This window comes from Varanus komodoensis, unplaced genomic scaffold (genome assembly GCF_004798865.1).
Source record: "Varanus komodoensis strain SLA01 unplaced genomic scaffold, ASM479886v1 scaffold10, whole genome shotgun sequence".
NCBI lineage: Eukaryota > Metazoa > Chordata > Lepidosauria > Squamata > Varanidae > Varanus > Varanus komodoensis.
The window spans coordinates 20,719,076-20,736,667 of NW_025335269.1; the positions used below are offsets into that span (position 1 = coordinate 20,719,076).

Genomic DNA, 17,592 nt, shown 5'->3' on the forward strand with positions numbered 1-17,592 from the left:
TTATATGAATGCCCTGTAACCAAAAGCAGTCATGTCCTTTATTACCATTTCCTACATGCCATTCAAATGCAAGTTGATTATCTTAAGTTTTAAAAGGGACTCTGCATAACAGAAGTACAAAAATATTAAATGTTCTAATTAGGTTTGTTTGTTTTTTAGTGAATGGATGTTTCATAACATGCTGGTGTATCAGTAGTATGATCAGTGTTGGCCATAATGAGGGACAGAGGCTTAAAACAGGCGGCGGCAGCTAGGAGAGCCTGAGGTTATTGTTCTGTCCCAGTGAAAAAATACTGCAGTACATTGCAGCTGTATTTAATAATTCATTTCCCAAACTGTTACCCCGCCTTTGAAATATGCTGCTCAAGGCACTTATTTATAAAATATGAAACAATAATAAAAGCAACATAAAAGTACCTATTTTCAAATAGAAATTATAAAAGCAGCAAACTAATCTTGGCCTAAACTGGAACACTGTACACACCAGCCTCCCCAGCCTTAAAACCACAAGAAGGATAGTGCTTGCTACCATGAGCAGTCTTCAACCTGTTCACACCCAGGTCACAACTTAAGTAAAAAGGTGCTTTTGAGTACCAACTTCTTAATTGGTTTACCATACTTTTCTTTGCTGGTGGTGGTGTTGTTATGACCCACCTTAGGTCAGACTGTGACCCTATCACAGGATCCAGATCGGTCTATGCTGGAACTGCCCTTCTCTTTTTCCAGACTGAAAGGATTGACCTTTCATCATCTCCCAGTTTTAGGAAAGCTGTATAATGAGGCTGTTATGCCACTATTGTGTGTGTGTTTCCTAAATGGGACCAAAAGTGAGGGCTGGGGGATGGGAATTGATCAGCTGCCACTCATTGTCCTGAATAGTCAGGAGGGAGAACTGATACTTCTTTGCCACTTCCATCACCAGGTGAGTGCCATCAAACATTCTTTTCCTGGGATTGGCATTTAACCGCAAAGAATTCTTGAATTAAAAAATTAAAACCATTTCCATACCAGGTCCTGCTATAAAGCCAGCCTTAAAACAAAATCTGGGCTACTGTTTCATATATATGCAACTCCTCAAAAATTAATCTGACTTTTTAGAAGTAAAATGTGTCAAATGAAGCCATCTCAATAGTTCAGTAGTCATTTCCATTACTGACTGAAAACTTATTTTAAAAGGTGAGAAGCAGAGTGGCAAACTGCACCTCTCCTTAATACACAGACATGCAGAGAAAGGGACCATAGTGAATATATTTATAAGCACTTATTAAAAAAATCTTAACTGATATAAGTCTCTTAAAATCTCAGTCCCAATCCTCAATGCCACTGTTTTAGGGTCCTTTCAACACCAACAGTACTTACGAATTATTTTATGATGGATATGCTGGAACCCAAATCAGGATGACAAAAAAAGCAAACAGGCTACACCTACTGCTAGACTTACACAAGCTGTTGGACAACCTACACAACTTCCAACTGACCAACCTTCAGTGACTACATTGTCAATCAGGAACTTGCTTTCATCAGCCTTCTTCCCTGTCCTTGCAGACTCCAACAGCCATGCCATAGTGAGGGCAGGGAGGTTCCACTTCTTTGCCGCATCATACTTGGAACCTGCTGGCTCCTTCACCACCAGATGGGTGCTGACTAACATTCCTTTCCGGGGATTGGCTTTTCTCACAAAGAATTCTTGAACTCTAAAATTAAAACCAGGCAACAGTTGTATACCACGCACTGCTACAATGGTAACTTTAAAACAAAACGTGAGCTACTATTTCACAAATGCATGACTCCTTAAAATGAAAATCTCCTTTGGAAAATCTCCTTCACCTCCTTTTTGAGGGAAAATAGGTCAAATCTAAGGCCATGATGAATGTTCTTTTCATCATTATTTTCAGTAGTTATTTTCATTACTGATTGAAATCTTACTTTAAAAGATTTTACGTCAGTCCTCCCCTTTTCAAAACTTCAGAAGTTTAATGCAACTATGTGCCAGAAAATAAACAGAAGTAAAGGCTGATCACATACCGTGCCCCAAGCATGTTAGCTAAATAGATTAAAGAATCTCTTTCTGCTCCACTGAACTGGCTGAAAGACAACACACATTGTTGCAATGGGGTATGTCCTTCCTTCATTGGGACTGGTGTGAAAAGTGGATTTGACTGAGGATCTAGCAGGCACTGCTGTTCTGCACACATCACCTAAAAATGATGAATTACATAGTGAGCATTGATCAGTAAATTAAAGATTCTTTCAGCTACAGCAATATAGATTCTGGGACAAAAGATTACCATACTCCAAATAATCCAGAATTATTATTTTGCCCCAAGCCCTAATCTAAAACTCTGTGAATGAAACAATATGCATGTCTATTTAATAAGTGGTTCATTTGTTTTAATTCAGCTGGAAAGTTAACCAAATTTATAGTTAAAGCTACTGTTTACTTCTAGTAACAGCAATTATCTGGGCCATCACAACCAAATAAAATATAAAACTACAGAGGTGATTGTGGCTGCTTTATTCAACAAATACCAATATCAATTTAACAATGGCATTTGCCAACAGAGATCCAATTTGCTGACTACTGTGGGCTAATTAACTCAAGATTAGTCATAACACATGCAGTTGCCATTTTGAATATGCTAACTCACCACCAGGGTGATTGGGGCTTATGGTGTACCAGCCACCAAGAGTTAATCCAGGTTTAAACAAGTGTTGGACTAGATGTAGGTTATCTAAACCTTGATTAAGCCACAATGGCTGGATTCACATAACATTCCACAACTCCCCATCACCCCTATTGGAGTCTGCATGTTCAAAATGTTAGAGATAATCAGTAAACAAAAAAAGGACATGTATATGAAGCAGAAGGAAGGCCAGACGACAAAGGAAGAGTACAGACAGATAGCAAAAAAGATTTGCAGACATAGCATTGGAAAGGCTAATGAACTGAGAATGAACTGAGGATAGCAAGGGATGCTAAAAGCAACAAAAAATCCTTCAGATTTGTCCATAGTAAAAGACAGAGGAAAGAAATGGTGGCTCAGCTACTCATTGTGGATGGCAAAATGATAACAGATGACAATGAAAAGGCAGAAGTGCTCAATTCCTACTCTGGCTCAGTCTTTTCCCAAAAGATCTCCCTGACCAAGGGAACATACAAGCTGAAGGAGCAGGATAGCAACCTGAGATTGAAAGGTAAATGGTCAAGGATCACCTAATTAGGATACATGAGTTCAAATCTCCAGGACTCAATAAACAGCTTCCTAGGGTAATAAAGGGATTGACAGAAGAACTCTCAGAACCACCGTCTATTATCTTTGCAAAATCATGAAGGATAGCAGAAGTGCCAGTTGACTTCAGAAGAGCTAATGTCCCCATCTTCAAGTAGAACCTGGGAACTACAGATCAGTTAGTCTGACATCAACCCTTGGGAAAATTCTGGAACCAATTGTAAAGCAGTTGATCTGCAAAAACCTTGACAACAATGCAGTGATTAGAGTTCAATTTCTTGGCACCAAAACCTGCCAGACTAGTCTGATTTCAATTTTTTGATTGGGTAATCTCCCTGATGGACTGTGGGCATGCTGTGAACAAAATACATCTTGACTTCAGCAAAGCTTTTGACAAAGCGCTCCATGATATCCTGAATAGCAAACTAGCTAAAAGTGGGATAGATGGAACAACTATCAGGTGGCTCCACAGTTGGCTACAGAAATGGACTCAAAAAGTACTCATCCATGGCACTTTCTCAAACTGCCACAGGATTCAGTCCTGGGCCTGGTGCTCTTCAACATTTTCATTAATGATTTGCATAAGGAAGTGCAAGGAATAATCATCAAATTTGCAGAAGACACAAAACTGGGTTGGATCCCTAATACCCCGGAAGACAGAAAGAAGATTTAAGGCAATTCCAAGAGCACTGTGCTGAAAACAACATAACGAAATTCAATATGGCAAAATGCCAAGTTCTGCATCTAGGAATAAGAAACGAAATGCTTTGTGAGAAGATGGGGATACTTGTGTCAACAATATTACAAGTGAGAAGGATCTTGGAATAGTCACAGATGTCAAGCTAAATGTGAGTCAACAATGTGATGGGGCTGCAAAAAGGGTAAATGCTATTTTAAGCTGCATTCACAGAAGTATCGCTTCCAAATCACATGGTATTTTAGTTCCCATCTACTCAGCATTGGTTAGGCCTCATATGGAGTACTGTGTCCTATTCTGAGAACCACATTCTGAAACATGCAGGCAAAATGGAAAGAGTTCAGAGGAATGTAACAAGGATGACCCAAGAACTGGAAACAAAGCCTATCAGGAGAGATTGAAAGAATAGGGCATATTTAACCTGGAAAAGAGAAGACTGAGGGGAGGTATCATAATATGCTTCTTGAAACATTGGCACACAGAGGAGGACGGGGGTCTCTTCTTAATCATTCCAGAGTGCAGGACAGCTGAACATCAGGAAGAACTTCCTGACTCTTAGAGCATTATGTCAGTAGAATCAATTACCTAGGGAGGTTGCGAGCTCTCCCACAACAGAGGCATTCAAGATACCGCTACATAGCCATCTGAAAGGGAGTCCTGCACCAAGCAGGGGATTGGACTCAATGGCTTGCTTTGCCCCTTCCAACTTTAGTATTGTATCATCCTATGAAAATGGCAGTCACACAGACCCCATGATAACCTGTTTTATCATGCCAATCAACCTAAACTCAGTTTGTGAATTTAAAAGGATTGTAACATCTGTGGCACAGGACCTTAGTAATTAACTAGTTTTTTCCCATGTTAATTCTCTGGGCTGCATGTGTATACAGCTGATGCATCACTAAAGACAGTTCATATCAGCACTGCATCATTTGCATAAGCACAGCAGCCTCACTGAGACTAAAATGACACCATCAAATAAATATACAAAATTCCTAATCTGGCAAATATTTACAGGCAGTTGCCATCCCTCAAAGCAGATTTAGAATTTTTACTGTTTTTCCTCACCTATAATTTTGCCTTCACTCACACATTCCAGATATCCTGCCACTTATACTTACCAGCCATGTATTTGTAACCACATCCCCTACAGTGGAATCCACCTTGTAGCCCAGTAGAGGAACCACAGCATAGTCAGCAATGGACTTATTTTGCTGAGGCAGAACCTTCCCAGCATACTCTTCGATCACAGCCCTTATGCAGGACTCATCCTCTTTTCCAAAACCCAGGAGGAGGAACTTCTTTCTGCTGAATAAGGCTCCTTCAGTGATGGTTGATGTCTCTGTCAAGGAACTGTGGCTGACAGCAAGCTTCTTTCCATCTTGAATGGTCACATGATCAACATCACTGTGGTCACCAGCACCAACTGGAAGAAAAGTGCAAATGATCTAAATGTATCTGTGAAATAAATATATGGGAAAGACAAGCTGCTATATCTGTACATTATATTATAGATGCATATTATATAGTTCATAGAAACATATTCTACACATTAAAGATCAGAGCAATATACTGAAGTAGAGTCTAACCATATTTAAACATGTGAAATATTTGAGATTATCTTGTTCAGTCTTAATCCGTCAAGCCCTGCTTCTACACTTTTCCTCATTTCAGTGAATGTTGAAGTGAGTTCTTGTATAACCTCAATAAATGAAGTGAGATTATATGACAGAAGCTGCACCAGTAACTCTCAATGATTCAGATGGATGAGGCACATAATCTTAGTAGCATAATTCATGCATGTTTGGCAAATGAACAGATGCCTTAACAGGGTTTTATCTACCACATATCTGCAAGCCTGTCATAACTGGGTGAGTTCCTCTGCTATCAAAAGAATATTCACAAACAGTATAATAGCTGAAATTTTCATCACAAAATGGTGACATTACAGATTCTGTGAGGTAATTGGCAAGTCAGTTGCCTGGGAATAACTTCATTAAGTTCTTGAGGGAAAGGATTTATGTAGTGTTGGCAGGATGGGAAGGGAAGAAAAAGGGACAGCTGGAAGGTAAGAATGCCAAACAAGAAGAGGTTCCATAAGATAAGGGGACTAAGAGCCATATATCCCAAGATGAGTAGTGACTAAAGCAAGATGGGCAAAATAAATGGCCAGTTGAAATGAAGGTCCTCAGAGAAGAATGGGTAGAAATGGCAGAAGTCTAAAGTAAAATGTGGTAGAGAATGAAAAAAAAAGAGCTGATTAGAAATAGATTTGGGTAAAACCTTACTCTAAAGATAAGAGATGCTGTGAGCTACTAATGTAAAGGAGGTGAGGCTAAACATAAGGGAATTTCAGATGATGAAAAAGAAGCCAAGGTAATAGCAGATCGCTTTCTTACCTACTGTGGAATCATGAGTTACATACTGAGATAGCAAATCCTCATCCGCTTCTGGATCCTGCACAATGTTCGCTGTTTCTTTCTTCAAGAGACTATTTATTTTGAGGAAGACAGGCTGCTCCAAAACTGGAGTGTTCACTAGCTGGTAGTCTGCAGGGGTGTACAGCTCCTCAGGCAGCAAATAGCCTTTTCTAAAACACTCCAAAAGCCACTGTGCTGCCACAACATATGGCCTAAAAAACCCCACAAAACCATGCATTACAAAGGAGATAAATATTGATTCTTGTTCAAGGGATCATCTATACTTTATATTCCAGACCAGATAAGGCACAATTTTGGAACATAAAAAGTGGTATACAGATTAGAAACATGTGTCCGATATATACCCTTTGACATGGTTAAATTTGCATTTTTACATTTTAAGGCTTGGGATCCTAGGGAAAAAGTTGGCCTGAAATTACTCTTTCTGTTTTTGTAAGTTCAACAGAAATCAATGCATATAACTCAGGGCAGAATAATCATTTTGGAAAGTAAAGGCAACAAGAGGATCACTTTAATTTAACCCTCTAAAAGACATTTCCATATTTCACATATTGAATTATATTTTAAAATTGCAACTGAGTAACAGACTCACCACTGTTCACTAAAAGATTTATAATGTGGAAAGAACTATTGCTTAACACATTTAATTGTTAGCAATATTTTAACAGAAGGAAAATGATAGTTGAAATTAAGACAGTACCTTTGTGCTGTCTTTTTCAAAAACTGTTTTAGTTCGTCATCATCATCCCCCACAATGACATGTGTCACATCATCACTGAGTTGATTAAAACGAACCCCACCTCCAGAATTAATAAGTCTTCGCATCTTATCTAATTTTCTGCCACTGAAGCCATGAAGGTAAATCTGCAAGGAATGACAGAGAAAAGAAGTGAATCAGACTCGTAATTTACAGATAAGTTGAGTCACCTCATATGAAGTTAAAGCCTAACTGTTGTTTGGTCTACAGCAGTTTCTACCACTGAAGAGGCAAGCCACTATTCAGTACGCATCAGCTATGGCACCCTCTGTCATTGCTTCTGATCTTCTGCAATATTTGTGAGGAAATGCAGAAAAACAAAACTTGTTTACGTTTAATTCTATTCTTTTTTTTTTAAATACTAGTAAAGAATGAGAGGATGTGAATAGTATCCTCCAGGTAAATCTCATAATACTTACTATCCCCTTCCTCACTGCAAAACAAAAATAAGAATGGCAACTGTTTCCACATTGTTATTCGTGAATCTAACATCCAATTCTGTCCAGCAACATTCACAATTTGTATCATTCTAGAAATTCTAATGGCCTATATAATTGTCTGGGTAATCTGACAATTGCATATGATCTGTCAGACATACTCTGCATCCATCTAGTAAGTCTTCCGGTGCTTGCAGAGAGCTAATATCCAAGTTGTTCAGCTCATCAGGAGGAGGATCCAATCTGCTACTCATAGCAGAGTTACAGGATGTTTCATTAATGCCACTTAAAGTGATATTTGAAATGTGGCTGACATCAGAGAGTGCTCGACCTTTGAATAAAATTCAGATAAAGAAATTAGGCATGATTTCAGAGGAGTGCATAATTGTACCACCTATGACCTTATCTGATAAATTTGGTAGAAGACAAGATGAAAATAACAATGGATAACTAGCCTTTGTTAACTAGTTCAGTTCTCTTACAGCACAGTTTGCTTATCAATGCCTACAGAAAGAACTTTCTGCTTCCTAATGTTTAGAGAAGATTCCCTCCATGGGAATTACTCAGTAATTCTTTCCAAAGTTATAAATTATCTTTTGTCCTTTTAGGAAATACAACAAACAGCAAGCAATTCAAAAAGAAGAACTAAGCATCTATCAGTTGCCAATTATATTTCAGGATTTTGGTATTTCATGAAAAACAAGCTTCAGGAACTTTAATAAGGAACAGATCTTAAAAAGAAGAATCCTTTTAATCATGGAAAACAGTCAAGTCTATAATCCTAAACACACTTAGTAATAAGCCCTAGTGAATATAGTAGGATTTACTTTAAGGAAACATGCATAGGCTTGCACTGTAAGGCACACTGTTGACAAATGTACAATGATAAAATGCTGGGTATGCTTTATCCTCAGTTTATTTATAAACACAACCCTTGCTTTTTTCCTTGTAAAGAGGACAGGATTATAGATATAGTAGCCATCTTGTATATTATTTCTCAAAGTGTGTATAGATGCTTAAGTAGCCAAAATGGCACCAACCATACACAAGAGAGAGGTATCAGCAGGCTCAGGTAAACACTAAGGTTTGCAGAAGAAAAGATGCCAGTGGCGGTACAGGGGGGAAGTCTAAGAATATATTGAAAAACAACTTGGTGTGTATCGATCCTGTTCAGTGGCCATGGAAAAGCAGTTGACTGTTACGGGAGGGGAAATGGTAAATCAGGGGCACAGAATGAAATGTCCTGAATGAAACCATGTCAGGAATCCTGAATAAGACTCCCCCACACTGCAACATTTTGCTGAAGGCTGCACTGCTCCACTTTAAAAAAAATGGCAACAGTTTGATCTTGGTTTTCAAAGTCCCACAGATTAAAAGAACACTAAATTTTATGCCAGTCCAAGATTTTGTGTGCCATTAATTTTCCCAAAAAGAGACACATTGCAGTGCTTCTGAGGTAGAATCATAAATCAAATCAGAATACTAAAAATAGAAGCATTGTTTATACTTTATACTCAGCTACTTTATAACATGTCTCACTTACAATCAGGCCTGCTAGCATCACTAGTAGGAGTTGATGTATTTGGTGCACTTTCTTCCCCAGATCCAGGGACTACTGTGTACCGGGACTCATCCTGGCAAAATCCCTTCTCAATGCTGTCAAAAAACCACTGGATTGATATACAGTGGACATTCCATCTTCTTGCACACTCATATTTCTGGCCTTCCCATGTAAAGGAAAAAAATATTAAAGTTTGTATTAGAATAATTAATCCACCCTAAGCAGGTTAAATATGTGGCTAGCTGTTACTCATAACCTTGTTAGGGCTATGTACTAACAGCATGACATATGCACATTTGATCCTTAAAAAATGGCTGCACTGAAAACCATGGTGGTATTTCCTTTGTATAAACATGGAGCTTCAAACATATACTAGGGATGAAATCAAACAGCTGTCCTTATACTAAACCCTGCCTGCCGTACGAGTACAATTTTCCATGTTACAAATGAAGTGGAAGCAAAACAGACTGTACCAGATGTTCAAGCACTTTTAAAAGTTAGTAAAGGTTAGCAAATAACAATGGTTCAGATTTTAATGTGAACCATTAAATTTTAATGATTCAGAATTCCTATTTTGGGTGTTACAGCACCATTTTTTTAAACACAACTCGTGAGAAAATGTAAATTAATTTTTTCAGTCAAAGCAAAACAAGACATAAGGAACCCTTCTGTTCACAGGAGGAAAAGTCTGGATCTAACACTACTAGCAGAAAATAAGATTCAGTTTTATTATTAGAAGCCCTGATTTTATCCAAAACACATTTGGAAAATATGGTGAGTGTGTACATATGAGATGAGCATCATATTTTTTATTTTAATTTAGCATGCTGTTCTTGGTCAAGTATTTCAATATATCTATTTTCATTATGTTCTTGGAGCAGTACGAGCAGATCCAGTGTGAAGACAGAAGTGTTTGGCCTTAAAAGACCCCGGAAGCAGCCATATTATATTGTTTGGCCACACATAAACCTGTCAATGATATAATGCACAGGGCAATATCTAATTTTAGTCCTACTGTCTAATGAAATCTTTACTAATTTAAGTCCCATTCATTTATTCTAGAATGGATACTAACCCTGTAACTGATAGTATTGATAGTAAACCTGAAGCACAATAAACTTGATACTTGCAATCTGAAAATAGTTACACAAATGCAAGCAACCTTTTAAGCGTGAGGCCAGTGAACAGTATTTAAGAGAGATGCTTACCTTTTGGTTCCTGAACAATAAGATGGGTACATTCATTCATCTTGAGCTGACCTGTGTACTGGCCACCATTCTCAGTAGTGAGACGCTGGACTTCTTTTCGGTCTGCACTGCTCAAACCAGTTACACAGATGGTACAACCAAGAAACAAAGGACATAGGTAGTCTTCCATATTTATGTCTGTGTACCTAATCATCCTGTCAAAAGCAAGAGCAGTAAATATATTTCTCATTTTTTTCTCTCATTAGCGAAAACTGAATTTGTTAGCTTGGATCCAGTCTTACTCATTCCTTGAGTTAAATACACCGTAACCTATATGACTTAAGTTAGTCATTGGCTAACTTAAGTACCACTTATTTCAATAAGATCTACTCTAAGTGATCAATCCTATATAAGTTATTCATGAGTAACTAAAGAATGCACAGACTATTATGGCTTTGCACTAGTGTCAAGGGTATCATTTTTCTGTTTCTACCTTTCTCCCATCATTATAAGTGAGGAACGAAATTTGAGATTATTTTCTCAGTAGTGACTCTTCTTGTTAAAGAATAAGTCACACACTTTGTAACACAGGTGCTAACAGATCACAAATTTTCTTGTAGAAATATTGCAGCTTTGTTCAAGCAACTGTATTTTTCTAAAGGTATAAATGGTAGCCTTACCTCTGTTGTGATTTTTCCCAGAGCACTTTTACCCAGGAAGGTAGCAAAATGTGTTTTTTCAAATTAGCAGCAACTAAGTATTTCTTACTTCCAACTTCTCCAGCTATAAGATGCGTTACTAAAACATTAAGATCTCTGTATACATGGCCACCCATCATCTGTACAAGTTTGTGGACCTCTTCCTATGGAAGATAAAAATAGACGTGAATAAAATAAATGAGGTACACAGAGAAAATGAGAACTGGCAGAGCATTATGAATACTAATGATACTGCACAGCTGTAATGCTCATAGAAAAAGCACTCCTCAAATAATGTCCAATTTTGCACAACATATTCAAAATCTTGAGTTGATTCAGAAAAAATAGACAATCCTGTAATCAGTAGAATAACTAGTAAATATTCTTATAAGTAAATATTCTTAACTGACAGAGTAGGTCAATAAAGCATGTCCTTAAGGAAGCTGCAGAATCTTAGATGAGAGATCTCTAAGAAATTAGATATTTCTCAAAGATGCTTTACATACAATAGTGTTGATGCCTCATTGAAGAAGCATGGTCCTTCTGATCTTGAATTCTAGGTTTCTATTAGAAATATATCTATTTTAGTGCTATCTTTAGGTTACATTTAGACAGTGAATTTGGTTCCTCATTACCATAACTGTTTATACAGCAATAAGCCACATATACGAGAGTAACCTTCAAAATACATCTAGTATGGGCAATGGATGGCCCTTAGATGTTCTCTGCTCCACTCATGGAAACTCTGATTGCCATGCCCATTTCTCCCTGCTGCTGGAAGCAGGTGGGGAATAGCTGTTTCCCTACTGCAAACAGTAGCAGAGATATACAGATTTGGGTCAGGGATACTGGGGGTCAGGGATAACTTCACTGCCTGCCCCAGAAATCCAATGCAGTGATTGCTAACTCCTCAGTCTCTCCATTCCTGCACTGTAAGACTGGAGCAGCAGTGGGGGGTGGGGGAGAAAAGTGTGTGCATGAGTGCATGAATCCATGAACATATGGGGCATCCATGTGTAAGCACAGTCTTGAAACAACCACTCAGCAATAGATGCAGCACTCAGGGTCAAATGGGAGACTTTCTTCCAAGCTAAAAAATAATCATTACTGAACAATTCATTCCACAAGGTTGTTGCTCTGAGGACAATAGAAGAATAGGCTTGTATAGGCTGTATATAATACATTACCCTAGTTTCCTTTGGAAGGTTTGTGCAAGATACTGTTACATCAGCCATTGCCATATTAAATACAGGATAGTCTGCCCTTGGGACACATCGCTGGTTCTGCATACAGAAGATAACCACTTGTGGTCCAACAGTTCTACAACCAAGCTGAAACAAGAGCCAAGATAAAACAAGAATTCAATAGGATACTTTTCCCTCAAAACAAATCTCCCAGAGCCAGTAAGTATAAGTATCTTGATCTACTAACTAAACCCATGTAAGCAGCTATTTAATCAGGCAACTTTAGATTTTTGCAGCTTGTCACAGAATATACACACCCACACACAAGATGTAAAAACAGATACTTATATAGTACAATTACTGCATAAATAAAATATAAACCTTCTGCAGGTGATTAAAAACAGTGCCACTGAACTGATCACAGATATAAAGTGATTTGTCATTCTCTTGTATCTTCAATGCAGCTTCATTTGCGAGGACCTGAAGATATTCCTCTGACTGAAATTCCTTAATGGACTGTAAGACATACAAAAGCAATATTGTTAAGTATTCTCTGGATTTGCTTGCACTTTCATTATCATAAATGCAGATACATAAATAGCTGAAGCTGCTTTTTGCAGTTTCCTATATTTAACCCAATGTGTATTGAAAAAAGTAAGAACAATCAAAATTGTTTTATCCACCTTGTGCATTAGTTCAATGGAACTTTCTCCAAGTAAACCGAGGGTGATGAACCTGAAATCCTCAGCATAATTCCATGCAGCCCTCAAAACCATCTGGCCCTCTGGATGTTGCAGATCCTCTTTTCTTTTGCCCTTTCACTCACCTGATGGAAGTGCTTCCTCTTTCATTTCATGTGTGTTCGTGTGAAGAGGACAGCAACCATGGGGTGGCACCGAAAAAGAGTGATGCAATACTGCTCTGCCATAAACTTTGACTAATTCTGACTCCAGCTTTGGCCCTGTACCCATTTTTCCCATAGGCCAACAACACAGGAAAATGAGTCCTTAACCTTAACCTACAGGATCACAGTTTAAATGCCAATAATCCTATTTATAGTTATAAAGTGAAGTCTCCTGAATGAGAGGTTTCTCCTCAATCATGGCATCAGGCATTAGCCTGAAAAGTGTAAACAGTTTATACTAAATGCTTTGAACCCTGCCTGGGCCCATGAGGGCTTCTTTGCTCTGTGGTCCCAGATGGTTTCCAAAACACTGTGTCCATCTTCCTTTGCATAGGGCTACAGAGATGTTGGCTTGTATCAGATATTATATGTGATTGTATAAGAAAACCAACGTATATTTTCATATGAGGTTTTCTCAGTAGTAAACTCAGGCTTGCAGACAGGCATTTGCAACAGAAAAGCCAATACAAGTTTTAACATTATTTGGGACCTATGCAGAGCTACATGCTTAGGGTCACAGCTATATTTAACAACTGTAATTTAATATTACAGGAAGAATAACTGTACATTCCAGCACAGGTTTCAGAACAAAAAACCCAGACCTAGGGTTTGACCCAACAGTAGTCCCACTTAGACCCTTGGAAATTAATGCGACTTCAAGTCATAACAAACCCTTATATTTAACTCTAAATCATGCTTAGAGTCATCACATTAAAACAATGGGACAAAATTAACCATGACTATGTTATGTTTCAATGATTTCAATGGGCCTCTTCTAAGTATCACTAAGTCTGAATCAAGCCCATCATATTAGCAAAAACCTGCTGTTTTAAGCATACACACACATATCCTTGGTCAACTTATATTCCAGGAGCACATTTCATCTACAGAGCAACTCAAACATGTACTAGATAAGCTTACCTCAAGGGCCTGAAGGAAAAAATCTGAGTTTTCTGTAGACTTTATAAACTTCACAAAATATGGTTCCTTGTTACTACTCATCATTCAACTAGCAAGGAAAGGAAGAAGCAGATGCAGCATTAATTAAATGGGGGAAATATATTAACAGATCAATAGAATAATTTATTTATTTATTTATTTATTAAAACATGTTTATGCCGCCCCATTCGCCTCGGGGCGGCTTATATCATTAATCAGCTGTTAATGAACATGTATCTAAGAAATACTTTCATGCATTCAAGATACAGCTCAATTTTCACCAAAATATTTTCTAGCTTTTAAAAACAGAGGAACATATTAGACAAAACTCACTCTACTTATGATAAGTAGTCCGATCTTCTGATCAACACTCTCCATTTACAGCCACATCAATTATCCAGTAAAAACACATTAGGGCACAGTTCTAATAGGATATTCATAACCTTCCAACTTGTAGGGTTATGCACATCCTTTGCAGGGCAGGAGAAATGTGGAGGCAAAGGTCACTTCCATACTTGTCCTACTCTGTAAAGCAGCTAGCCAGATTTCAGCTGTCTAGTTGCAGTATTCAGAGAGGGAGGGAAGATGGCTAAGGTGCCACTGGCAATGTTAGTCTCCTCTTCTTCCTGTCTGCTGAGAAAACACTGGATGCCTCAAGTCTTCAGAAAAGCAGCTGAGATTATGTTTTTCAGTGCCAGCTGCTGGAGGAGGGGGAGGATTGGGAATCCGAGAGTAGATGCCCCAGTTCAGAGATCAGAGCAATTTTCCAAACACAGGGATTAGAATCTGACCAATACTATGGCTCCCTAGACTCTGGCTCTGTCCATTTCGCATACTAAAGCAAGTTACTCTCAGCTAACTATCTTCAAGCAAGGCTTTCTATATGACATGTAGCTCTTACATTTTTCTATTTGAAAACAGTGTGATGACAGAAAGCCACATTGCCACGTTTCTCTAAGAAAGAGTGTATGCCCCATCTGTGTGGAGGAAGTATTAAAGGGAATAGCAGGTGAACCCAGATCAGACTCCTTCATAAAAAACAAAGCTGTTCCTAGTCTCTGGGTTCTTGACCCGATGCAGCTAAATCTACAGCAGAGGCCAACCTTTTGAAGCACAGGAGTGGCCAGAGAATCTATTGGTGCTTTGTGCAAAGTTGGCAAGGGTTTTTAACTCCCAATTATCTCGCAATAGCAAATTAAGTTGGTGAAAAAGTATGGCTTTCAGGTAAAAGGACTGCTGAGTTTGGTTCTGCTACTGATAACAAATTCCTGAGCTGAGCACATGGTAAAAAACACCTTGGTTCTTATTTAATTTGGCATGTATCTGCCTGCCTAAGCAGCTATGTTGCTTTGCCTCTGTCTGGTGGTCCTGGGGATACTAGTCAAAAATAAAATAGATACCACAAGTCTGAAGTGTCCAACCCCTGCTTTCAGGTGTCTATATGACAAGCAAAAACAAGAGTGAAAGCCTCTTAACTTCTTGAGCAGCTGTCAATGAATATTTTCTTGCTGGTACTGAATATTCGTAGCACCTTAAAAGCTAAGGAACATGGGTTATTGCCCACTTTATCAGGCACATGGACCGTTACGGAAGTTTTCAGGTTTAAATTTGGAGAGGAGTTAGAAGAACTGTAAACGATGATACCAGACGGAAATTCAACGCAGAAAACACGGGCAGGGCCTATCACATCGCTCTCAAAGAGGGGCCACCTGATGGGACCAGCAGCCTTGTTCCTACCTCGCTGTCCCTGTCTACTCCTCCAGTGGCACTGCTACACTTTGCCCGCAGCCCCTGCCAGGCGCTCGCCTCCTTCCTACAACCCCAACAGGATGCCCTCCACCGCGATGCATGGCACTACATAGCCCATCATCCCTAGTCAGCGAGGCCAAGAGCTAACACACGAGAGGGAACATTATTAGGCAATGATCACCGACGAAGACCCTCTCCCTATTCTTTCCCCGTCATCAAGCCGCCCACTTCCCATCGCGGCTGGAGCAGGAAAGCCTCCCACAGGCAACAACCGAGGGCGAAGGCAACGGCACTAAGAAACGCCGTGAGGGGAAGAAAGGGAAAAGTCGGGAGCTCCGTGCGGCCTCTGTCTCTTACCCACTACCTGCCCTCAGAGCTGCTTCCGTCTCTTCGCCTTACCGAGAACTCCAAGCTTCCGAAGGCTGGCGGGAAACCCCGGCTAGGCGAAGTGCGCATGCGCCAGTTCTCCCGGGCCTCTCTCCATCCTTTCCTCGCTGAAGTCAGATGACTCGGAATCCGACAACACCTTAAAGAGGCCACGATAGCGAGCCAGAAGACGACCGTGCAGATGGGAGAAAAGAACGCGTCCCCTTTAAATAGTGGGGCGGAGTGTGTTTCTGACTAGGACCGTTCTCTCTCTGTTTCCGTCGAATGAAAAGGAAGGAGTTTGTTAAGCACAGCAAATTGACTGGAGTCCCGGAAAACTTGTAAGGCAGCTGTGGATTTGGAGTTCGTGCTTTCTCTGTAGGAGGATCCTAGGCACCCAGAGAAAGGGGCACGACCGCGTCGCACGTGTGTCATTTCTTTGCAGAACGCAACGAATATAAAAACACCTAACTGGTGTTCTCCAGATGTTTTGGATTTCAGTTCCTATCAGTGTGGCCATTGCTCAGAAATCCTGGAAGTTGTAGCCAATAATATCTGGAAGGTTATGGGGGGTATATATACGATGGCAAGCCCTAATCTATATCTGAAAAGATTCCGGAGTAGTAAACAGAAATAAATTATACCAGTGAAATTGTGGCTGGTAATTCAGGAAAAACTTGTACAAAGTAAACTAGCCTAAAGCATCAGCTGCCACACAGAGAAGAAACCAGTACATGCAAGTTTTATCCCAGGTAGGCTCCAAGCAGGGCGGATAAAAATCAGTGATTTTTTAAAAGTCATGCAGCACGAGGCTGTATATTCATGAAATGTTTAACTTTCGATAAATGAATTCCATTAATTCATTCACAATGTCATGCTCCTCCAGAAATTTCTGTGAATTATTGGTCAATATTTCTATCTAGAAGATACTGGCACAGATGCTTGGTTTACAGTTTTCAAAACTGTGAATATGTGTCTGCAGAGATAAAGTGGGTAAGGTTTCAACCTACAGTCAGGATAATACCAGAAAAAGTTGTTGTTGGGAACAAAAGAGTAAAAGGAGAACACTGATCTCACTATGACCCACACTATAGAGGGTGTAATATACTGTCCCTGTAAGCTACTTCTCAAAACCAGCCCTGTTCCATGGCAGTCTTACTGCATTACCCAGATGCATTGTGTTATCTGACTAGGAAGTGGCTTTTATAAATATTGGTAGTTATACCATAAAAGAGTAAGTTTTCCCATTAAGTTGTAAGCTCCATCATTCCTTTAATTATAGTTAAAACCTCCTCAAGAATCCCAAACATGAGAAATCAGTATCAGTAACTACACATGAAATCAGTAACTACACATGAAAGTTCTACTACAAAAAAGTTTTTATTGCTGGATTACATTTGTGCGGAAATAGTAGTAGTAGTATTATTCATTACATTTCTATA

The 17,592-nt window shown here is 39.2% G+C and overlaps 1 protein-coding gene across 3 annotated transcripts in view; it reads right to left on the bottom strand.

Moving 5' to 3' along the window:
* The window catches only part of TOPBP1 (DNA topoisomerase II binding protein 1), a 33,654-nt gene extending 17,409 nt beyond the window's left edge, over positions 1-16,245 (bottom strand). The window contains exons 1-13 of one of the 3 annotated variants that reach the window (XM_044456017.1): positions 16,184-16,245; positions 14,018-14,105; positions 12,574-12,708; positions 12,196-12,339; positions 10,991-11,172; positions 10,332-10,525; positions 9,106-9,285; positions 7,724-7,893; positions 7,069-7,232; positions 6,327-6,559; positions 5,049-5,353; positions 2,026-2,198; positions 1,483-1,694 (exon numbers count right to left, since the gene is read on the bottom strand). In XM_044456017.1, the coding sequence (XP_044311952.1) occupies positions 1,483-1,694; positions 2,026-2,198; positions 5,049-5,353; positions 6,327-6,559; positions 7,069-7,232; positions 7,724-7,893; positions 9,106-9,285; positions 10,332-10,525; positions 10,991-11,172; positions 12,196-12,339; positions 12,574-12,708; positions 14,018-14,101 (2,176 nt within the window). In that variant the 5' untranslated portion in view covers positions 14,102-14,105; positions 16,184-16,245. Of the gene's footprint in view, positions 1-1,482; positions 1,695-2,025; positions 2,199-5,048; positions 5,354-6,326; positions 6,560-7,068; positions 7,233-7,723; positions 7,894-9,105; positions 9,286-10,331; positions 10,526-10,990; positions 11,173-12,195; positions 12,340-12,573; positions 12,709-14,017; positions 14,106-14,368; positions 14,729-16,141 lie in introns of those variants that run through there. The other 2 variants (XM_044456009.1, XM_044456026.1) reach the window with 2 other exon arrangements.
* Between the last annotated feature and the right edge of the window lie 1,347 nt (positions 16,246-17,592).